General features: G+C 33.5%; 2 protein-coding genes across 4 annotated transcripts in view; one reads left to right on the plus strand and one right to left on the minus strand.

The window, feature by feature from the left end:
- Nucleotides 1-1,608: 1,608 nt before the first annotated feature.
- Nucleotides 1,609-22,506, minus strand: LOC144971246 (intraflagellar transport protein 52 homolog). Its single transcript, XM_078911810.1, is given in 14 exon segments — nt 1,609-3,525; nt 5,032-5,177; nt 7,902-8,010; nt 9,216-9,303; nt 10,680-10,849; nt 11,639-11,707; nt 12,256-12,342; nt 13,637-13,763; nt 14,708-14,773; nt 15,483-15,558; nt 17,003-17,132; nt 18,436-18,523; nt 19,014-19,138; nt 22,375-22,506. Coding segments are annotated over 14 exon segments (1,344 nt in total). The 5' UTR covers nt 22,393-22,506; the 3' UTR covers nt 1,609-3,480.
- Nucleotides 21,125-25,059, plus strand: part of LOC144971234 (serine/threonine-protein kinase Sgk1-like) — a 185,991-nt gene continuing 182,056 nt past the window's right edge. Inside the window, exon 1 of one of the 3 annotated variants that reach the window (XM_078911748.1) lies at nt 21,125-21,248. In XM_078911748.1, the coding sequence (XP_078767874.1) occupies nt 21,205-21,248 (44 nt within the window). In that variant the 5' untranslated portion in view covers nt 21,125-21,204. Of the gene's footprint in view, nt 21,249-22,507; nt 22,909-25,059 lie in introns of those variants that run through there. The other 2 variants (XM_078911769.1, XM_078911758.1) reach the window with 2 other exon arrangements.

The raw sequence follows: 25,059 nt of genomic DNA on the forward strand, positions 1-25,059 counted from the left end.
TGGTTTGGGCCCAGGCAAAGCTGCAACATTTCTCAAGTTTCGCACTTTTTTTTTCCGTTATTTTGTTTTCGCTTCTTTTTTTTTCTCAAAATTTGTCACGCGATTTGCCAATTTTCCCTAAATTTGCCACGATTTGCCAATTTTGGGAAATTTGCCAAAATTTGCGGATCGCCCTGATATTTGCGGCCGCAAAAAATGCAGATGACAGATAAAGAATACACTAGACCAAAGGTATACCAATGTTCTCCCACCCTGAAAGAAATTCCATCTTTATCAAATTCATATATGAAGACCACAGGGGAAAAACGATCAAGGTCACGTTTTTTTGCTTTTGAGAAAATGCAAACTTAAAGTTTGGAAACCCATTGAAAACGCCACATGATAATATGAATTGAACTGAATGTGAATTACTAAACGTATATATTTTGACCACAAGTCAGATGCATATAAAAAACAAGCTCTTTGTTGATTTTAATACCAAATTATTGTGACATTAGAACAGTAAGTGTCTTTCGGACTTTGATCAATTTTCCCCTGTGGCCTTCATAATCAATCAACAAACAAACATTGGATGAACTGTCATAATTGTATTTTATTTCATACGCCATTAAATGACACAAATATGCATCCATATACAAAATAAACAATTTGTATAAATAATTTGTGACAGAATTGGTCTTAGATCGGCTGCGGAAAAATGGACGGGAGATTAAAATAATATGTAACATACAATTTTGATCTTCAAAAACAGTGATATGTCATAGATTGGTAACAACTATACTGCTACTATAATTAATAAATACCGACAAAATGTCCCCTTTTCCTTTCACTTTGGCAAGAAGTTTAAAAATGTATCAACAAATAAAGGTGACCTTCAACTTGTACCAAATTCTTAAACCTGAAACTTTCTTGACGGGTCAACTTTGTATATATTTTTTTTTCATGTTGAGGGTGGTCAAAATTCATTCATTGATATCTGAAGTTAAAATTTCTGGCCAAACAAAGAAATGTGTTAAGTCAGTATATATATATATATATATATATATATATATATATATATATATATATATATATATATATATATATATATATATATATATATATATATATATATATATATATATATATATATAACACTACAGCCCTTGCCAGCTGTGATGCCTTTTATATATTATTGTATATATAAGTATTATTTCTATACTTTCTCACACAATTAAAGTCGTTTGCTTAAAGGTTCAAATCAGTGTCTAGAAAAGGACAACTGGTACCTACAAAAACCACTTTAGACAATTCAACACTGCTAGACCAGAAATATTGGTTGACTTTATCCACTATCACTGGAACTGGAACGCACTTTGATCAAGAACAGAAAAATTTGGGACTAAAAAGAGGTGTTCACCTCATATGGGTTCTATAGTATTCATTAACTCACTCAACCCTAACATCAACTATATCCGTAGTTTACCCGTGTTACTTTTACCCCATGCCTATTTATTACATTTTTCTGAAACAAAGTATAGGCATAGTATCAAAGCTAATATTTTTAGTTTTTGCATGTTAAATATAGTTGAATAAAACTATCTATGAACATGCTCATTTTTTAATAAATTTTTTTCCAATTTCGAAAAGTAGCAAAAATCCCCAGGATTGAATGAGTTAAGCATTGACAATCAACCCTCTGTTGTCATGGGAGTCAACAACAAGAACCAACAAAAAGTAAGGCAGAGGGGAATAGTTCAATTCAAAGAGAACAGAGTCCATCATAACCAGCAACTATTACGCGAGACCAGAAGCTAAAATTGTGATAAGTGGGGAACAGGCACTGGTGTGAGATTAATATCTGAAGTGTGTATGAAATATGCCAGGCAAAGCAGAAAGAAAAACCAAGAAAACAAAAAATCCCCCCCCCCCCCCCCCCTGAAAATCCGGTTGCCTTGAATAGAAATCGAACCAGTAATCATGAGATCTGAGGTTCGATCCCCAGCCGAGGCAGCAGATTTTTTTCATTTTGCTTTGTCTGGCACTATTTTATATACAACATCTTTTCAGATTTTAAAGCTCAAATTGTGATAACATACATAATGAAAAATTCTAATCTATCTATGAGTCTGAACGAATTTCCATTTGAATGGAACGAACCTTACCTCCAAATTTATTATATAATCTATCGGATATGACCCCCTAGCAGGCGGATTGCATGAGAATATCTTACAAAATGTCCCACAGACAGTCGACTGCAGGTGAGTTACACCACATTCGATTTTGCATATCAATCAAAATATCATAAATGAAAATGCAAAATAATTGGAGAAAAAAAAATCAGCCTTCCCATTGGAATAGTCAAAATAAAAACTGGACTAAATAACGAAGTGCCACAATCCAGTCGACAGGCTCACGAAATGACACTTGACACGAAATGCTTGAGTCATTCTAATACAGTCTGTATGTACTATACAAGTATCATATCTACTAAAGAGACAAAAACATAATAAATGAACCATCCCCTTACCATTATTGTATTTAAAAATTAGAGTACTTCTCATCACAGAATTGCTTAAGATAGATAGTAAAAAAACACACAACTATTTACATATAAATTAAGATAACCTGACAAAGATAGACATTGCAAATTAACAAAAAAAAAACCAGATAGAATGTCGTGTCTTCTAATGCAATGTCTACTGACAATTTAGGGTGATGTCGATTCCAAAATTGTCTGTTTAATTAACTCTCTCGAGTTCACCCTCATTGAAACTTGGACAAATTTGTTAGATTTTTCCATGCATACGAACTTGAGAGAGTTAAGAAAATCATACTGAATACAGTTCTAGCTGGATTTTAGTAGGCCAAACAAATTCCGACATGCTCCACAATACGACACACTGGATCTGGGTGACTGAATATGTTGTTACCTACCATTGGATTTCAACACGCTCAGATTCTAGCATGCTTCTCCCAAGAGAGTGCTAGAATCCGGCGAATACTGTATGACTCTAGAGGACCTCAAATTCAAACAAGAACTGGGAGACTGATGGTGATGTCTCATTGTATATTGTCCCTTTGAATACACAAAACTTCTGTGGCTTGTACAAAAGAAAAAATAAATAAAAGACCCCACCCCTAAAAAACTTGTGGATTCTATCTTTCCTCATTAAATCTAATATCCACAGCTATCAGTAATTTACTTTTTTCGACGCTACTGACAGATTTAAAAATTAGTATTTCTGAGAGTTACCCAAATGGACTGCTTAAACAGCTGAGTAGACACGTGATTATACATCTAATTGAAAATTGACTGAATTTGAATGACAAAAAAAAAAAAAATGTCTATCATTATGGCATTAAAATCGAGAACATTGCATTGTGCCATAATGCGATTTGCATAATTATAAAATTCGATAAAAATTCCACTATTTCTAAACCTTGTTTGATTTCACCACAATAAAGGATGCAAAGAATTCGTTCCAACAACAAACCATCCTAATCCATGACAGCATCGTATTGACCAGCGTTGAAGTCGCCTTCCTGTATAGAATAAATAAAAAATGTTTGTGAGGCGTTTAAGGTACAAGCGATTGAGACAATAACATGTAACCATTTCATACCTATTCTAAAAGGATAGAAAAAAAAATACCCCAAAGATCAATTTTAAAAAGAAGAAAAGGAAATGGGGGAACATGTGGATGATCTAGTAACAATATCAGCTAGGTGTACGTGGCAAGGTGTAACAGCTTCTTCCCCTCTCCCATACCCCCCCCCCCCCCAAAAAAAAAAAATTAAAAAAAATAAAGAAATTCTCAAATGCGAAAAAATCAGCAAAATCCCCCTATCCTTGAAATGGGTGGAGTGAAGAAGCGATACAAAAAACTTAACTGCTCACCACTTGTCTCTCATAACAGTTGGTTGATACAGGATCCTTAACAAGTCTACTTACATTATTTTGCCATTCACTTAACACTATCTTTCTAGTATTTATTGTACCAGTGAGTTTGACACTGACAAAAAACATTTTCTCTGTTTAGCCTAAAATGTTTTTTTCATATTATAAATGATAATCAGAGATGCCAACCTTAATAATCAGAAATGTGTAATTTGGGAGGAAAAAATGTGTAATTCCCCAAAATAGAAAAATGTCTGATCCAGATCGGCCCAAATTTCATGAGTAAAATTGAGCAACAGTGTTGGTACCCTGTATAACTACTCTTAACCCTCTCCTTACCACCTGCATCAAAATCGTCACATTTGTAATGACACAATATACATTTTTCTCATCCAGATTTATTTTGTACATCACAAACTTTGAAGAACGATCTTTTTTTTGGTTTAATTAATAAGAACATAAAGTTGTTTTGTAGAGAGATTAAAAATTTTTCCTGCTGGGTAAGCCTGCCATTTTGGGAAAATACTGGAAAAGATCGGCAAGGAGAGAGTTAACCCCAAATTGATGCATGAAATATGGCAGTGCAGCATAGCAAAAATAAGCAAATGTCCCAAAATTTTTTGTAGTTTTCATAATGACACCATTATTACGTAAAAAATATTAATTTTCGTAATAGTTGGCGTCTCTGAATACTATGTGATCCTTTGAACAAAGATAAATAAAACATCTTCAAAGAGAAAAAAAAATAATTATCATATTGATACCATTTTAACTCTCTCCTTACCAGCCATTTTCAGGATTTTCCCCAAAACTCCACACCCAACTAACACAAAAATAGATTTTTTATCACTCAAACACAATAGCAGTAAAATTCTTGCAATACATAATTTCTTTAGAAAAACATTCTCAACAACACAATCACAATGTTCATTTTCTTTAAATTTTATGATGTAGAAAGGAAATTTGAATTTTAAAAATGTTGGTTGTGTCGTAACGAATGTGACAATTTTCCTATAGTTGGTACGGAGAGGGTTAATGGCTTTTGTTATTGATTGCTTTAAGAAGGATTTTGAGCTTGGAAAGTTAAAAATTAAAGAATCTGTTGAGTTGAGAAAATTACAGGAGGAAAAAAATATGAAGATAATTCAAACCTGATTTAATTTCTTGAATTCACAAATTTGTGTAAAGACGTGTTCTAGGATATGTTTGGCCGTCCTGTTCTCCTGAGGTAAATTGTGCGTAACACCCAGAATCTCTCCACACTCCCGTACGTAGTACTCAAGGTCATCGTCTGAGCCTGTGTCGGATATAGAAAGCAATCGTGGCTTATTTAATAATATAAATTTTTAGAAATAGTACATGTTTGACAAACTTTTAGTCAGATATGCAAGACAGAGTCTTACACAACTTGGACAAACTATCATGTACATACAAAACATTAAAGCACAAAGATTTTGAAAAAATAAAATGTAAGGTAAAGTCGATTGTTTTTAAAAATTTATCTAATATGAAAACAATTCTATAACAATTAAAAAAAAAACAAAACCAAACAATATATATATTTATATAGGCCTAACAATTTGTAAAGAACATCCTAATATTTTTTAGAGAAATTTTTTTTTTTAAATTAAAAAAATTAGTAAAATAAAATAAACAAGAATGAACATTTATATAGAGCATTTCCACTGATTCGTCATGCTCATTGACCTTCAAAATGTTACATTTGTTCTCCCTATTAGGCCAAATGGAACCATATTTCAATTTCATCCGGTACTAACAGCCTATTAAGCATTCTTATTGTACTAACACTCTTGCAATATCCATCACTGCCTATAGCCAGGTACTCATTCACACCTGAGTTGTATGCAGAGCCGTTTAAATAGGGCCCAAACTTTCAGTTTAGTTACTTCTTCCCTCACTGGCTACCGTCAAGTAATGTAAACAGTCCACCGTCAACCACAGTGATAACACCTGTCAAGACAGGGTGCAAGGGCAATAAATTATGCCTGCAGGTAAATCTCATCACTTTGAATTTCTCTCAGGCAGAGAGTAGTAGAAATTTCATCAAAATACTCAATTTTGTCAGCCTGTTGTGGACGCAGCATCTTTTTCATAATTTTCAAACATATATGGATACAAAGACCAGCTTTTCCTCTACAAGACGCAATTATTTTTGTTTACATCATTAAATGATAAGTTTGTGTTTTGCTTTTTTGAATAATCAGAGTTTTTTATGAAATAAATATTAAAATTATAAGTTTAAGAAATATTTAAAAATTCAAAATATCAAACCAACACTTTTTACCATCAAGTGTGAGGGATCAGAGGAAAGTAGATAAAATTATCTTTCATACGATATATACTTTATTATGTGGATTCAGGGATTTAAGAATAGAGGGTGTGGAAAGGAATCTCAATAATTATTTTTGTTACCAACAAAGAGGAGAATATTTCATGATATTTTAGAAACCCAATAATAAATCTAGATAGTGATAAGAGACATTTATTTAATTTGATTTCATTGAATTTAAGCGGAAATTTTAGATATTTCTTAAATTTACTTATTTAAGTTCTGTTCGGGTCATGGAGAGACACACTGAAGACGGTCATCACACCAGTACAAATGAAATATGTCGAATTTGTTGTGAAAGAGTACAGAGCCGTGCTGAGAGGATTAAAATACTCTAGACGTTATCAACAATTGACTATAAATATAAATGTGAAATTCTGACATATTTAAATATTTCAATTTGCGAGAAATGTATCTCACTGGTACATAATTTAAAGAAATGCGATGCAGGTATCGATACCTTTGGTTCAATGAGAAAACTCTGAACAAGAAACAATACTTAATGAGGTGAATATGATCCTAATATTTCACCAATGTTGTGCTATATGCAGTCTATATGGCACCCAATTAAAAGAGGTGCAGGTCAAGTACATAGAAAAAGTAATGGGCTTAGATATCTCAAAAATAAGTTTATGAAAATTATAAGAGATTTTCTTAGTGGTTTTGATTGTCTTTAAATGAATGTCCTTATATAACAATTTTTAATGGAATTCTTATAATTCGTTGATTCTGGGATAAATATAAGTGAATCACATTTGACTATGTTTCTGGTTTATTAAAAAATGTCTATTAAGACAATGCTGTGATTGGATTTCAGTTTTACCTTACTCAAAATCCTAACTTTAATGTACAGGTGAACTGATATCTCAAAAACGCCTCAATCTACTGGTATAAAATTTATATGTCTACATTCTACAGATATTCAACATCATTTCCATTACTTTTGTTTAAAAATCTTAAGTGTTGAACGTGTTAAAATATTCTCTTAAAAATTTTAATTCACTTAAATTTATGTATCAATTTCATGGGTTATCCCTCTTGCTTTTTAACAACATCATAATAATGATTAAATAATCAATGAAAACTCTGTTAATAAACTGTTTTGTAGTATAAAAATATTTTTGCTACGCTTAATAACGGCAATACTACATTAGTTTGAAATTCAGAAAAAATCGATCAAAACGGCGAAAAAATTGTCTCCCTCTCTCAGTGTAAAGCTATGACTCATCATCACTAGACTGGCTAGATTTACCTGGCGAACTAAACTGAAAGCAATAAACGCCTGTGTAGGGGGATGTGTGTTAAGTGCCTTACTCAAGGACACAACATCTGGACCAGAATTTTCAACAGTAACCAACCATCCCCTATACTACAAATGTAGTTACACATAGTTTTGTGTGTTGATATGTTGATCACTGGGGTAGAACAGTGAATATTTTACATCAATGCACACACACCAAGGTACCAAAGTAGTTCGCAAAGTCTAGCAATTGCTGCCATTGTTTATTAAAATTACGACTGTTTGGGCAGCCAGTACCAGGTCAAGGGATGTGGTTCGGTTCCCTCCACTATGTCTTTATCGATTATCAAAACATACAATTTCATACAAGTAGGACCTTTTTTAAACAGAAGACTCTCAATGAGGACAGTGAATTCCAGTAGCCTACTTACATTTGTTGGTGATTTGGGCGATGCGAACTTTTTCTGATGAAAACTGCTCATCCAAGTCAAACAGCTCTAGGGAAGGGGGAGGTAACTCTCTGAAGGCGGGAGGGAATACCTGCAAAAGAGTGAATCAATTGTCATAAAAGACTCAGGTTATTTCTGTTGTTTTTTTTTTTTCGTTTTAAAAATCTGCAACTACTCTCAGATTGGAAGTGGAACCCCACAAGTCTGCATGTGACATCTAACAATATCATCATTTCAGCAAGATCGCATAAGGTATGTAATATCATCATATTCTCATGTGTAACTATGATTAACATTAATTTATAAGATTCATTGAATTAAACATCATCTTTCTATTCATATCATCTCAAACAACTCGTCATTTGTTCTTTTTAAAAAGTAACTAGTAAATCTGGGGGCCATATTTATCACATCTTTATTTTATAAATGTAGTCGAGTTAGCTCTTGAGCGCTTATCAGACCAGGACAGTAACACTTAAAATACACCTATATTATTTTTCCATGGAGAGATAGAAACAAAAAGGTCTCACTGAGAACCCGTGGCAAGACTGAATTTCTTTATAACAGAATTTCTCCTATTCTTCACCTGGATTTAACTGCAAGCAGACCTAAATGTTTTCACACACCTCAATGAAGTTTGACTCATAGCACATCGACTGCTCTTGGTAAAAAGACTAAGATTTGACATTAGACGAGCGAGAAAAAGAGAGAGAGAGAGGCCTAGAAAATAGTTGGAGAGGACATTACAATGGAAGTCTTCATATGGAAACAAGCAGAGAAGATGTTAAAAAAAAGAGCTTTAAAAAGCTTTTATATAGCGCAATATCCACTAAATGTGCTCAAAGCGCTTTACAAGGGGTCCCTGGCCAACAGCAACATTTAACATTTAGGACGGGACATGACGCCTGTTAGGCGATGTTACAATTTTTTTGGACAGAGACATTCCTGTTAATGGCCAGGTACTCATTTTACACATGAGTACGGTGAGAGAATGTGAGTAAAGAGCCTTCTCCAAGGACTCAACTATGCGCCGAGTGAGGCTCGAACCCAGGACCTTCCGATCTGAAAGCGAGTGTCATACCACTAGACCACATAGCCACAGAGAAGTACAGAGTCAGACAAGATGGAAAGGATTTGTGGAGGTCCTATGTCAGAGAGAAGGGCCTAACTAAGTAATTAAGTAAAAATAGCACTGAAGGGTGTAGTCTTAAATTCTTAAATTCTACACGAAGAATTCAACATGTAACGTGGTCCTAAAATGGTCAAATAATTAAAAAAAAAAAAAAAAGAACTTACAGCTGGATTGAGGGGAGGGAGAGGGGTTTCAAACTGGGGGGTTATCAACGTGAGGGCTTCGTGTTTCACCTTCAATTCCTCAAATGCTCTGATTGAGTAAAAATGGAAAAAGATTAAAATGTTTATTTATGCCATACAATTTTCATGCATCAGAGTTATATGAATAAAACAAGCTTTTCAGAGAGAGAAAAAAAAAATGAAACAAGCTTTTCAGAGAGAAAAAAAAGGAATAAAACAAGCTTTTCAGAGAGAGAAAAAAAAAATGAATAAAAATAATTGCTTGACTTATGATGATCATCTAGAGCCTAGAACAATTTCGTTATAGTTAAAAATATCAAACAGTTTTACGATCATCAGTTTTTTTCCCAAAAATTATTTTCATGTAAAAACTATTCTATTAAAATTCTATATGGGATGGAAAATACTTAGTCTATTTCTAATATCCTTATTACTATTGCTATAATTATTATTATTAATATTATCATCATCATCATCATCAATGTCATTATCAACACTATCATAATTATCATTTTCATGGTTTTATTATTAAACTAAAAAAAAATAAAAATAGAGCATTTATATAGGGCCATATCCACTAAACGAGCTAAAGAACTTTACAAGGGGTCCCTGGCCAACAGCAACACATGTAGGATGGGACATGACGCCCGTTAGGCGATATTACAATTTTTTCGGATAGAGACAACGCATTTAACGGCTAGGTACTCATTTTACACCTGAGTACGGTGAAAGAAAGTGAGTAAAGAGTCTTTTCCAAGGGCTCAACTATGCGCCGAGCTAGACCCAAATCCAGAACCTTCCAATCCGAAAGCCAGTGTCATACCACTAGACCACATAGCCGCACGTAGTTCATCTCACTCCAGTTATCTTTCGGTAGGCTTGAAAAATCTTTACTATCTAATAGGTGATGAAAATCAATGTCAATAGTAACCCTAGGCAAACTGGCATTTTGATACTGTTCAAGACATAAATACTCATTCTATCAGTTGATAAAGAATTCAAATAACGAGGAACAATTATGTATAGCCGAGTGGTTAAGGCATTGCACTGTGACCCGGAAGGACCCGGGTTCGAGCCCTGCTTCAGGCACTTTCGTTTTTTTCCTTGAGCAAGATTATTAACCCCCAATTTGCCCACTTGGACAACATGGGTGATTCCTGTTGACACCAGACATCTTGTTTGATGAGTTATCTAAATTCCTTCGTGGAATGCCTAGGGACGAGTTATATCTGACGAAAAGGCTAATTTATTTTGACATTGACTTTTTTTAAAAAAACCATGACTTAAAAAAAAAACAGATGACTTTAAAAAACAACCAGATGACATTTAAAAAACAACTATTTGATTTTTTAAAAAAAAACTAGATTGACTTTTTTTTAAAAACCAGATGACTTCTTAAAACAGATGACTTTTTTTAAAAACAATTGACTTAAAAAAAAAACAGACTTTTATTAAAGCTGACATATTGATGGTTGTACCAAAGACGTGTCCAGCTTAAACACAGAATTATCAAACAGGGTAGTTATGTCCCTTGGAATGTCTTCACTTTCTTGTAGACAGGTTTTCAGTTGTTCTGACAATCGGGCTACATCGGGCAACATACTGTAGTCACTGATCTGATTGCAAAATAAAACCACAAGATAGACAAATGGAATCATAATATACATTTTTTAAAAATTGTGCTCAGTGAGATGGTCTTTGTCTTGTGTGACTGACAATCCATTGCCCTAGCTCAGGGAATTGTTCTGACTAACAAGTCTCTTTGCCCTAGCTCAAAGGGGAACTGTTCTGACACAAGTCTCTTTGCCCTAGCTCAAAGGGGAACTGTTCTGACACAAGTCTCTTTGCCCTAGCTCAAAGGGGAACTGTTCTGACATCGTTCATTATCATAAAAATTACCAATTTCTCTTAATTTTAATCAAAAATCATTTGGTAGCAAAGATAAAAAAAAAAAAACAACAACAAAAAGCTAAATCAGACTGGTTGTTATTTCTATATCTAAAGGAAGAAATCCATATATGGCCACGTTTGGACACAAAATAAATTGGATTTACCACACTCAACGAAAATAAATCTTCAATTTTTTAAAAGACCCCCCCCCTCCTCGAATTTGAAGATAAAATCTCTAAAAACCCATAATGCATTTATCATTTTATTATGATTTAGAATCGATGTAGTGATACCCAATTTGAAGATGTTTCGATTCAAGAAAAACAACCACATTTTCATTAATATGTTTAAAAATCATTATCTGGTAACCAAAAGATCCAAATTTGGCGAAATTCGACCCCCAGCGACCTACCCACAATTTCTGAATGCACTTTAAAAATCATCTATATAAATGGCAGAATAACAACAGACCTGCCTCACAAAGAAATTTTACCAAAATACAATCCAACACTTACCTCAGGCTCTTCAGCATCAATGACATTCAGTTTGATTTCATCTGTCGTAAGATATTGTACTAAAACATCCTGGATAACAGACAAAATGTAAATATGGTTAGATCCGGGACTTAGAATGCAGAGCCATACAAAAATGTTAATTTAAAAACAAAAAAAAAGAAAAGAAATTTTCTATCAAAAGACACATTCATTTAAGATACAACTATGTCTACAATGAAGAAAATTGAAATTGTAATCTTTTAAATTTGATTTATGTTTTGTCTCTCAGTTTGATTTAATGCTGCAAAATATCTATGACATAAAATTTTAAAACTTTTTCCGTATTCACCAAATACTCTTCTGCAGAATATTACAAAGACTAACAATAAGCTATATTTGTTTTCTTTTCAAGAGAATTCCAGAAATACTTGTAGTGCTTTAAAGTCATATCAGTGACAGTTGCAAGCTTTTAGTTTTTTTGAAAAAGATTCGTAACTTGAATTAAAATCAGTTTGGGTGAACTTAACATTAGAAGTTTAATTTAAAATCCAAATGATTTTAATTCGATTTAAGAATCTTTGGATTTTAAATTAAACTCGTGATGTTAAGTTCACCCAAAGATAATTATATCTCATTACCAAAATTTTTCCATTCTCCTCTTTGTCCAAGTATTGGTCACTGAACATGTGTACAGATCCTAAAACTGCGATTCTTCCTTTGTGACTCTGGAAGGAAAGAAATGGAACAAAATTATATTGCTGTACAAAATAACAAAAGCCAAAATCCTTAAACTGAAAGGTTAAAATCTATTTTTTCATTTTGTGGTAACCCTTGATGCAGAATGTCTTATTGTGATTTATATTGTAAGTAAAAGTCTAAAAAATCTTAAGCACATTTAAAAAGTAATGTGGTTTTAATCACTGTGATTGTCTCCAATCATCCATTTCACATGTTCCTGAGCATACCGTTTAAAACTTGTAATAACCAAAGTTTTACATTTTCAGGCAAAAAATAAAACAATAATAATCAAATTCCTTATAAAAAATTATCACAAGTTTGAAATGGAAAATTCAGAGGTAAGAAGTAAAATGGGAGAAGTGTTAAAGTTGCACATAGAAAACCAACAAACTCATTAGATCAATGTTTCAACCTATGATGGGGTTGCGTGGGTCGGTGAGATAGTCTTTGCTTTGTACCTGAACGGTGCCGATTCGACTATCAACATGTCGTGTGGCCTTGAGCAAGGCACCTTGCCCAAGCTCACTTTGTGGCACTGCTGATGCCTGCGATATTCTAGTATTCCCTTAGACTAGACTAAACCCTAAAGACAAATTTCCCTTTGGAGATGAATAAAGGGAATTTTATTTGTTTATTTTTATGAACGATAAAAGTCCAGTAAAAGCGTGTGAGGCGTTTCTCGAGTGACACTCTAACATCAGACAATCGAATGCATATTGAGCTACTCAATATATGTTTTGGCAACTAATGAAAATGTGATTAATTTCAAAATAATTACAAATCCGCATTCTAATTGGTAAAGTAAAAGTGCTTGGCAAGTTATCTTGAGATGCCAGTATTATATTATAAGTGGTGACCATTGCTTCAAACTCAAAGCAGTTTTATGTTGGGATGGATTAGATGCCACAAGAGGTCATCTAAAGTTAAAATCATCAGAAATATTAAATTTTGGGTTTATTAGCTTGATGAAATTGTATTGATACAAGTCAATAAAACACAAAATCTAAACTCAAGTTTTATATTTTTTGAGTTTAAATATAGTATTCTGCATCAACAAACAGCACTCCGACATAAAACCGTTATGAGAAGATGAGATCATATATTCCCATTGTACATCAAACACACATGAAAAACAACTATGAACTCATGCGACGCGCTCAGTGGAAAACCATAATTTTCTGACTAGATATGTAAAAATGGCAGGAAGTTAGATATACTTTTTAAATAGTCACATCCCTCACTCACAAACATATGCTATACACGTGTATCCCCTAGACTTACCCTGGATGAGTAGAGGGCACACACAGGTCTGTTGAGAGGAAAACTGACACTCCCTGTTGATAAAACGGCTGAAGCTGGTTTGGCAACGCTTAACGTTGCTCCATATGGGTAGAGGAAAGACAGGGCTCTGGTTAAAAACAGAAAAACAAAAATTTTAAATACTTTTTAACGAGATACTTTATTTTATACACATTTATTTGTCTATAAAATGAATAAATTACCACTTCCCGGCTCACAATGCTCCGTTTGCGACCAAGAGTGGGGTGGTATTAAAAGTATATTCCCCTGATCGGGATGAAAAAGAAATTCCAAAAAAGAAAATATCAGTAAAAATATTCTTTGGTTTTTTATTATTGTCTTATTGTTAGAAAGGAGGGGGGGGGGGGGGGGGGGAAAAGAACTTTCTTTCTGGGTTATTTTTTAAAACTCTTTTACCTATTCATGTCAAGGATTAAATTGAAAGTCTTACCAATCCAAGACACATTTTTTTTTTTTTTACTCAAACCCAAAAGCAATAAGTACCTGTTATATATTATTAAACTTTGTTAAGAAAAAACCCCCCAAAAAATACTTTTCTTCAACAATGTTTCGAATTCTTATTTTTTAAAATATATATAATTTAAATTAATGAAAGAAATCTGCATAAGAAAAGGGGTTGGATGTATTGAAACTGATTGCCTCAATAAGCTCAACAGACACCAGCAAAGCATCATCTTTCAACTAAGAACACAACACATACTGCTCAACAACCATTTAAGCAAAATTACAAAAGACACATACCCTTCCTGCCCCCTATGCCAACACCCCAATGAAACAGTAACACACCACTTGCTTGAATGTCAACCTCTAGAAGACCTGAGATGCACATTCCTCCCACCACATCCAAGCATCAGTAACACACTTTATAGTCACCTGGAACAACTACAAAAGACGTCTAACTTCTACATCATGGCACAAGACCGAAGGGCTAGAGATCAGGTGGTCGCTGGTTCGGATAAGTAAGTAAGTAAGTAACATGTATTGAAACCAAATAGACAATTCTAAAATTAAATCTCGATTCCAAACACTCACTGTGCATTGTTGGCATCGTCATCACCCCCCATGAAAATGGCCTTTCCTGCCGCCTGACTGATGGCTCTGTGGTTAGACGAAATATCAAACTAAATAAACAAACAATAATAATAATAATAATACAAATTTATACAGCACTCATTCTCGTGTAAAACACAAGCTCTGGGCACTTTACAATATAAATGGTCAATTTTGAGTGAAAAAATATTTTTTTTCAAAAACTATTAAAAAAAAAAAAATAATGTGAATCATCGCCTCAAAATTGTTTCAGTTTCACGTCTCAGAATTTCATAGATTTGGGACAGTGGTACAAATTCAGAAAAAATTTTTTTTATAAAGTTTAAATTATAATATTGAGTGGAAAAAGAAAATCACACTATACTCTTGTCTCCCTCAGACCTGCCAAATTGAAAACTTCAAATCCAGTAATTTTTATGACAATTTTTAGTAATTTGACAAGGAAATTCGTAATTTCTGAAATTGTGTACGAACAACCACAATATTATTATTATAATTATTATATTAGTAGTAGTAGTAGTAGTAGTAGTAGTAGTAGTAGTAGTAGTAGTAGTAGTAGTAGTAGTAGTAGTAGTAGTAGTAGTAGTTGTTGTTGTTCTTATCATTATTATTATCATTATCATTATTATCTAAATATTACTAAGACTTAAAAATTCTTAATTTTCCATAATATTTCGTATTTGGCCATGAAATTTGTCTAAACTTCGTAAAATTACGAAAAATTCGGCAGGTATGCTGCCTTCATGACTAAGCTTACCTGTTTAAGACACCATTGGTGATCAGAGCCTCTTTTGGATGAAAATATTTATAGTAGGACGTTCGCACCACAGCATCTGTAACAACAGAATATGGACGATAAAATTGAGATCATTTAAGAACCTTCACAGGAAAAAAAAAATTAGAGATGTAGAGATGTACGTTTGTGCGATATTTAAAGTGAATACTAAGCTGCTAGAAGCTGCAAGCTGTAAAACGAAATGTACGAAAATGAAAATAGCAACTTCAAAATAGAACAAAGATTCTAAACACAAAATGTTTTGAACGCGACCCCCTTCTCCAGCTGATAACAAAAATACTGAAACTGTTAAATCCAAATAGATGGTAGAGTAGTTCTCTGCATGTATATTTTTACATTTTTGTGCATTTGCATATATATATTATGCATACATTCTCGCCATAGATTCTCAACTTTATGTTTATACATTTTATGCATGCCACGTCTGCAAACCAATTTCCATTTTTTGGGATGAATAAAGTATATTTTATTATTTTATTATTATATTATTATTATTATTATTTTATTTATTATTATTATATTATTATTATTATTATTACTATTATTATTATCATTATTATTATACAACGGTTAAAGGTAAATTCACTTGAGTCGAGGGATCTTTTAAGATTTACAAACGCTGGAATTTGGTCAGAACTAAGGCTATTTTAAAATTCTGCCAAAAACAATCCCAATGTAAACAGAAAGTAGTAAGGGGACAGAAAATTCAATAATTACCATATTTGTTTTTGTTTTTCTTCCTTCTTTTGGTTAAATGTTTAAAATATTATAAAAATAGGAATTATTTTTTCATATTTTACAAAAATAAAACTTTTCTTAAAACGCACTATTCACATTCATTCACAGAAATAAAGCAATCTTTTGAAAATTTACCCATTTAAAAACTATTTTTGTTAATTAGTAGCAACAATGTAGTTGATATTTCCGTATGAGAATGTAAAACGTAATTTAATGCACAGCGAATCTCACATATGGAGCATAAATCTCAGTGGAAGAAGTTTAAATATTTTGACTACTACACGAAAGCTAACTGTATGAAAATATTTGTCTTGATCCAATAGTTTTATATGCATAAGGATATAGTAATTGATAGAGTTAAAGTTTTAATGCTATGTTGGAGTAATAATAAGAGAGATAGAAAAGGTCTAAGTTTGTAAACACAGGGGGTGCGTGATAAGGTCATGGACACATCTTCACCTTCCCGCAGCGGTTGCGGGGAAAAGAGTAATAACTGGAGGTGCCTAAATGAGTCAATAAAATGGAGATAAAGATAAAGGGAGTAAATCTGACTCATGAATCAACAACACAAAACAAACGACGTTTCGGCTTTTGGTCTTTTTCAAGTAAACACAAAATACATATATATTTATATTAGATTGTTATAATAATATAGGTGAAAATTTGTAAATGTGCATGTAAGTCAAGTGCATTAAAGTTTACTTTTCACTATCATATCAGAAAAAAGATGATAAGGTACTCACCATTGTTAATTGATATTCCATATTCCTCCAGAAAAAAGTTGATATTTGTCTCAAATCGAGATTCGCCTCCTTCACCCAGTAAAACCAACACACTGCCACCCGATTCCACGTAGGACTTGATGACACCAAACTGGATGAAAAATAGCAACATAATAATAATAATAATAATAATAATAATAATAATAATAATAATAATAATAATAATAATAATAATAATAATAATAATAATAATAATAATAATAATAATAATAATAATAATAATAATAATAATAATAATAATAATTTATACTCTATTCAGCCAACATGTTGAATAATGAGGATTATTGTCAAAGCTGCTTTTAAAATTAACTAAAATGATTCACTTTAATTTAATGTCTTTATTAACTATAATATAGGCAACAGAACCAAAAGCTCATTAGTCATATGCGATTCGAAGACAAAGTTATGTTATTGTAGACATGCCTAGTGCTACGAAAAATTTGTAGAATTACGAATTTTTGGCTCCAGCCACAGAGCTGCATTCGCCTTTTTGACTCAATAAATCTTGTTAACAAGGAACATTTAGTTTCTTAGATCGTATATTCAGGACTTTGAAGCATTTGTTTGTCATGGTGATGGCAAATTATTGATTTGCAAAGTTAATGATTTCTTTTCATTTTTTCCTTGATCGAGAATTGAAATTTCAAGAAGGCAGCTCTGCTATTGTTACAGAGTTCATAAAAGAAAATAAAATAAAACAAACAATAAAAGTGCATTATTTGTGAACTTTTGTAACATATAATTATAATATTTTCCTAAACTATTTAAGCTCCTCCCGTGATTCCAACCCCTGTCACGATATATGGTCTAATTATAAACATTCAAATCAGGAGAGTTACTTTTAAAAGCTGTATTACCTTATACAAAAGTGAAAGTATGTAATTCATTACAAGATTCTCTCTTTAGTTTAATTCTAGATATTTGTCCGAAAACCTCCTCAAGTCAATGTCTTACCTAGCTATCCTCAAATTTGATCAAAGAAGAAACTTCACAAAAAATCAATTTCGAGTCAATATGGAGCATGGGATACTTTATTTACTGGAAATTAAATTGACAACTTTACACAGCCTTTTGTGAAGGGAATGCATTCGGTACTGGTTCTGTCCTACTATAGATAAGAGCTAACCACAAGTCAACAAGATCTATTAGGGCCCATTGTTTTCTTGCAGTGATCACGTCACATGCCTTACTCACTCCTTCAAAAGGTTTAAATGCTGGGGTGATAGTCATGTCCATGGTGCTATCTTAAGGAAAAGGACAGGACGTATATATGTAATATGTAGGCATATATTATTGACAGCATAGCATTGTATTCTTAACGTATGCTTACATCATAAAGGAAAAAAAAAAAAAAAAAATTAAAAATAGGGGTAGTATTATCTGAAAAACTGTACCTCTGAAGCGGTAAACTTATCCCTCGATCCAGGTATGACAAAAATTCTGGCTTGGTTTAACTTGTCTGCTGTAATGTCATCTTTGTTACTGACAATAAAAAAGACAAATATTAACAGACTGCATTGATTCTTTAATTTTTCAAAATTATAGAGCAAAAACAATAATAATTTATAATACAATTGAAAAAATACAACATAGTAAGAAAATAATAATAAGAATCTAACATTTCATTTGTCTGGTTAGAACCCATATCACTTCGTTGTCTTTCTGAGATTATCCTTTAATCTTTGATAACGGTTACACAGTTTGTAAAAAAAAAGTAAATTTATTTAGAATTAAATTTGAAAATAAGAAAGTACAGATGAATGTAAGTTTATGATTGACAAGTCATTTCAATAGGTAAAATATACAAAGCACATAACAATTTTAGGACGAACAATTGTGAGTTGAATGACCTCATGAGCGTGGAACATGGGGCCCGGTTTTACTCACAATTTCTCTGTCATCTCTCCGAATAGACTCATTTATGGAAAAATAATTGGAGTAGAAAAACAAAATTAAAAAAAAACAAACTTACGCAACAAGTTTCCAGGAGGATCGAAGTTTTCTGTTAAGCGTCTTTAACCCATTATTCAAAGTGAAAATCTCTCTTTTGGTCGTGTTGAACAAAATGATGTTTCTGGCTCCCTTGTCATCAGCAACCTGGAAATAACGAACAAGAAAACTCTGAACCAACAATCGACCAATGATTTTAACAATCACTGATTACAGACTATGGATTGGACCAGTTTTAGTAAGAGTTTCTGGAATGACAGAATTTAAAGAAGCTGATATATACAGAGAAGTGGTAAGACCTGGAATGAGATTAAAAAGTTAGCTCAGGATAGAGAAGGATGGAAACTGTTTGTCTGTGGCCTATACCCTGACCCAGGGTGAAAAAGGCAATGATGATGATGATGATGTTATCTTATAAAAACAAAGCCATGTTTAATAAAATGATAAATAATTATCATCTTAGAATGACACAATAGGATACAAAATTTTGATCTAAAAAAAATCAACCAAAACACCTTCAAAAATTCTTACATTGTAAAAATTATTTTTTCTTTAAATACAGGCAACATCTTCTTAGCAAAAAAGTTAATGAGTCAATGATCTGCATGATCTACAAAGGAAATTGACCCAAATCTATATGTTGCTGTGAAACAACATTACAAGAAAGACCATATGTGCAGAAATCAAATAAGGCTACAAAAGGGATTTTTCATTTTCCCATTTTTCTCTCTATATCTTAAGTAAATTGTGTAAGTGATCGAGGTGAGGTTCTATATCTAGAAGGTTCTGGTCAATGACCCATCAGAATCACATCACTCTTATTATATATAGCAGGGATCCCAAGACTCATCTCTTTATCACTTTATCATTTTTCTCTCTCATACAATGCTAGCACATAACAATTGCTGCTCTTGGTACAAATAACAAAATGACTTCTTTTCTACGGCTGTTACTGTTACTACTATACTACAATAACTACTGCAGACTGCAGTTTATGCCACCCCCACTATGTATTACTCCTACAACTACAGCTGCTTGTAGTCGTAGTAACACAACCGCCATTACTACTACTACTACCATCACTGTTACTGCTGCTAATTCAACCACAACAACTACTAATACTTTCACCACATCAACTTCTTATCACTAATAATACTACAACGTCTACTACCGATTGAATATGTATTTAATTGATAATAAATTAAATTCAAGAGGTATTTTGCTCTTGTCCCATCATCCCTGTTACTGTTACATCAAGGCCAAGGTTCGTTCCACTGTACCTCCCTAGTCCTAGCAGTTACAGCCAGAGAAGTAATTAAATCTCACACTTTATTATTATTATATATGTTTATTGCTTTTCCTTTGCACAATCAGGGCAGTTGGCCAAAAATCTATCTCTCTGATTTGTGTGTGTGTGTGTTGGGGGGGGGGGGGGGGGGGGTTTGCTGTCGTAAATTTACAATCACAATTCATTTTGACATTCTATTAATCTAAACAAAAAAATCTCACTCATTCTGCAAAAAATTCCATCCACCCTCCCCTGATTGCTCCGATTTGTCTACAAAATCCTCCACCAACTCTGCTTAAAATGCCTTCAATCATTCTCCTGAAAACTGAGATCTTGATCTAATCTCAATCTCATTCAACACACACAACACCAACTGTGGGTAAACATCACTGAGACAGCAACTCTATAACAATAACCACCTTGTATGGTCAGTTTGGCGCCAATTTGCATATCTGGCCACTCCTCGAAATCTTGTAATTGTTACGTAAGGTTACGACTTGCACAAAAACGTATTATTTCCATTCTACAAAAAAAAAAAGCCCTCTTAAAGACACCATTCAAGAAAATGTTTACAATCATATATAACTGCTAAAAGATCATGAGCAAAACTAAATTTTGGGTCTAGGATTTTTTTCACACAAAAAAAAATACAAACTGCAAATATTCTGAATCTGTCATCAATGATTCATAAACTGGCCAGAGAAAATGACCATCAAACTAAAAATGGACGTCAAAACAACAACAACTTTGACCTAGATAGCGTTGGTCAGTGGCGTTGCCTTGCATCACCCAATCATCCACCTGCGGGCAATAACAACAAAGCAAAGTACTTTGTGTGGCCTCCATTCCTCCACATGGCAATGGATATATGAGTGTGTGCTTGTATTTGTATTAGCTAGCTAAGTAAAAAATATTGAAAGGAAAGATGGGGATTTCACATTCACATAGCAGTGTGGCTAACCCAAAAAGGTGAGTTTCCTTATAATTCTATTTGTAAGTTAAAAAAAAGACCTTGACCTAGATAGCTTTAATTAGGCTTTAGGGGCCAAACAAAAGTTGGGTTTCTTTAGACTTTAGATTCAAATATCTATTGTTGAAATAGTTTGAGGCGATTCAATCGAATTATAATTAATTCCTTTTACAAAGTATTATTAGATTTAACTGATGCATTGAGTTCTTAGACTTGAAATCTAGTTTTACAAATTTGGATAGCAAGTTTAGCAAGGTTGCGAAGATGTTTGCCGATTTATCGGAGCCAATGACAAGATGAAAAATGGAAAACAATGGATGAATGTACGCCTATGCTTAGTTAAGCGAGTCGGCCCTTACACAGTATATTTATTTTATAAAGAATATTGCTTGAGATGTTTCTTAATCAGATTTTACTCATTGTTCCCTTTGACAGTGCTATTGTTATTAATTAAATTAATAAAGGTACGCTATAGACGCCAACTAATCATGAAAACACATCAAAAATTACGATGCCGGCTTAGTAACAATTTCATTCTTTCCTCGTGTCACAATCCCAGTGATTTCAATATCAAACTTAAATACGTAACTCTATTCTGTTATGAGAAGTTGGGCTATTACCTAGCCTTATTAAGAATTATAATTTACAGTTTGTGAAAAATGTAACGAATAAGGAGCAACATTTGTAGCAGGTTCTCTTATTTCTATTTTTTTGTGGGTTATTTAATTTCAACTTCAAAATTCAACGGTTGCTGTACTGTAGGTTTCTACTTTCTACACAGTTCATTTGATATAGCTGTCTTTTACTACTACTATGTCGAATCGCGGATGTTAAGAAACACGCCTCTTTCACAGTCAGAAGACTTCATTACTTGGTGTTTATAGATGGGTCTATTTTTCAAAAATATTTGAAACTTGAAACTGGACACGATGAATGTATATTGATAAAGGCTAATACTAGATAATAAAGGTAACCGCGACAAGTAGACCAATGGGTGCTGCTTCGTTGACAAAACTAGATCCCTGTTTGTTTGATTCAACTGGTGTTTTATTCCGTCACAACGCTATCATGACAAGAAGTTTCCCTTGTTACAAGTCCAAGATATTAGATCAAGTACAAAATTACCTCTGTTGTTGGTGCCATTTTGGAAAGCTTGGTTGGAAACAGCAGAGAAACTATTTACTGGGGAACCATGGGAAGGCAGGATCGGGCACAACAGATTCTTTATTTCTCATTGGTTAATTATTGCAGGTTCAGAGTTCACTAAAGATAAACAAAAGTCGATAGGCACGAGAATAATAAGAGACTAGTTACTCATTACGACAGCTAAAGTTTGTTTTGTGAGCAATACATAAATTGTTGTGAGATGTGTAGTCAAGGCTGAATAAAAGCAATCGTCCACACAATCATAGCACTTCTCAATGAATAGTTTTATACACACTATCACTGTTTGTAATTTAGTGGGAGTGGCAATCTACTAGGGGGGCGTGATCTCCTCAAGTAGTCTCGTAAAGTGGACCTGAATTTGAGCTGCCTATTGTCACCCGACCACTGGTTCTGATAACTTTCACTAATTCAAAACCGATTTATTCAGGATTGTGTCATAGTTCTGTTTTCTTGGATTATTGCATTTGACACCGTAAACCGCTTCTTTGAAAGGTTAGTAAAGACTGGTTTTTTCAGTCTTAGCCATGCCAATTTGATTCACAATTACAAAGACACGCCGCACATACAGAGACAGGTTAGATGTTTCTGATTACCATTTTCCCATTTTAACATGGTGTTACTCTCATCCCAACCGGTGAAGACTTTCCCATCATTTTTATCAATTTCCGCTCCCGCTTTTAATTATAATTTTTAAGGCTTGTCGCCATCATTTGAACGAAATAGTTTGTATAGAAGTTGGGCTATGACCAAGGAGTCCTTGGCTACGACCTATAGCCTTATTGTTGTGTGGACGATTGCTTTTATTCAGTCTTGTTTGCACATCTCACATCCTTTTTGAGTTGCATCCGTTTTAAAAGTTATAATTCTATGATTCAAGAATAGTCTGTTTAAATGATGACTATAGCTTATCCGCTGGGTTTCTGTACAACACCCCTTAGCTTTTTACTGTATTTTTGTCATTGAGATTAGAAACTGAAAAGACGACTATTTACAATCTTCGACCTCAATGGAAGAAGAAGAAATGTATCACATACATTAGGCGATTAAGCACTCATCTTTTACACAAATGAATATGTTGATGGGACTCCCAGTTCGAGCGCCCGCCTTTCATTGCACGGGACCACTTTTTTGTGGAGTGGGGGATAGGGGGGGGGGGGTGGAGGGGCTACATAGACAAACAACCCTTTTCAAGAACTTATTCTGGATACAAGTTCGATCTCGGGACCCTCCTCTAAGTTCCAAGGGAGCAAGAGGCACTATCTTATAAGGCTGCCAACTGCACGCCAAAAATAAAGGGTATATTATTTGTATGTTTTTTTTTTTTTTTTTTTTTTTTTTTTTTTTTTTAGCAAGTGTATTATGAAAGGTGCAAGAAAAAGCAAGAAAGAAGAGTTCGTGAGAAAAACAATCCCTGAAAGTCAGTCTGCCTCGACTGGGGATCGAACCTCAGACCTCCTGATTACAGGTCAGACGTGCTACCATTACACCGCAGAGGTTCCCGATAGTTGGGATAAATTTAATCTTACACCGGTGCCTGCTCTCGAATTTCCCAATTTGATATTTGAAAATGTTCAAACAGGACTACATATAAAAATGGAACTGCTCAAATGACTTCGTCCTCGTCCTCTCGTGTTCAATGTTTGTGTTTTGTGATGCAAGCGGGGGTTCACGGCGTACAAACACGTACTCTTGTGAAGCATATTATAGGAAATAATATTGTCCCAACTAACGGGAACCTCTGTGGTGTAATAGTAAAGTAAGACGTCTGACCGGTAATTAAGAGGTATGAGGTTCGATCCCCAGTCGAGTCAGACTGATGTTTTGGGATATTTTTTCTCTTGTATTTTTCTTTCTTGATTTGTCTGGCACCTTTCATACACACTTGTTCAGATTTTTATCTTTCATCGGTGCCTGCTCCCTAATTTCTCAATCTTCTGCCTTTTCACCTCTGTTAGATTTGGTATGCTTTTTCACTCAGATTGTACATTTTTAATGAGAATCATTAGACGTCATATCCTAATATTTTAATGTAAATTTGTTGTTTTCATTCTGTCTCTGATAATGTTACTTGTCTTTCTCCGTGTTTCCTGCAGTTTATATGTTGACAAAAATTGTTCGATATGATACAGTTCTTAAATATGTACCTCCACGCCTGTTTAAGTGGTTGGTTGCTTTCGTCGCTCCAGGATTACACAACGGCAGGGATCTAGATGGCTGTATTACTGTATTTTCAAATTTTAAACATTTACTCCAGATCTTACTCTTTTTCATGTGTAAAGATTGACATGTCTGGATTGTTACACCGAGCTATAGCAGGACCGAAGTTGACGTCAGTCAGATCTTTGTTTTTATTTTTAGACAGCCTGTTAGTGATTGGTTCTCACGAACTCTTATCAAACAGACTATAAAAAACGTTAAAGGCTACACACATTTTTTGGGTATTGGTTTTTGTTTAATATGGCTGACATATGTTGTGAGTATTTTACCTACCCACATAGCATCATTATGACACAACACCACTCCAATGACAGCTTTTATCTATGACTCACGCATTTTGATTGGTTGATACGTGTGATTCCAAACATGTCATTTTGGGATTAGGATTTAATGTATCTCGTGTCATGAGTGGCTAGCTAGCTAATC

This window comes from Berghia stephanieae, chromosome 1, assembly GCF_034508935.2.
Source record: "Berghia stephanieae isolate SIO BIC M18660-M18661 chromosome 1, UCSD_Bste_1.3, whole genome shotgun sequence".
Taxonomy (NCBI): Eukaryota; Metazoa; Mollusca; class Gastropoda; order Nudibranchia; family Aeolidiidae; genus Berghia; species Berghia stephanieae.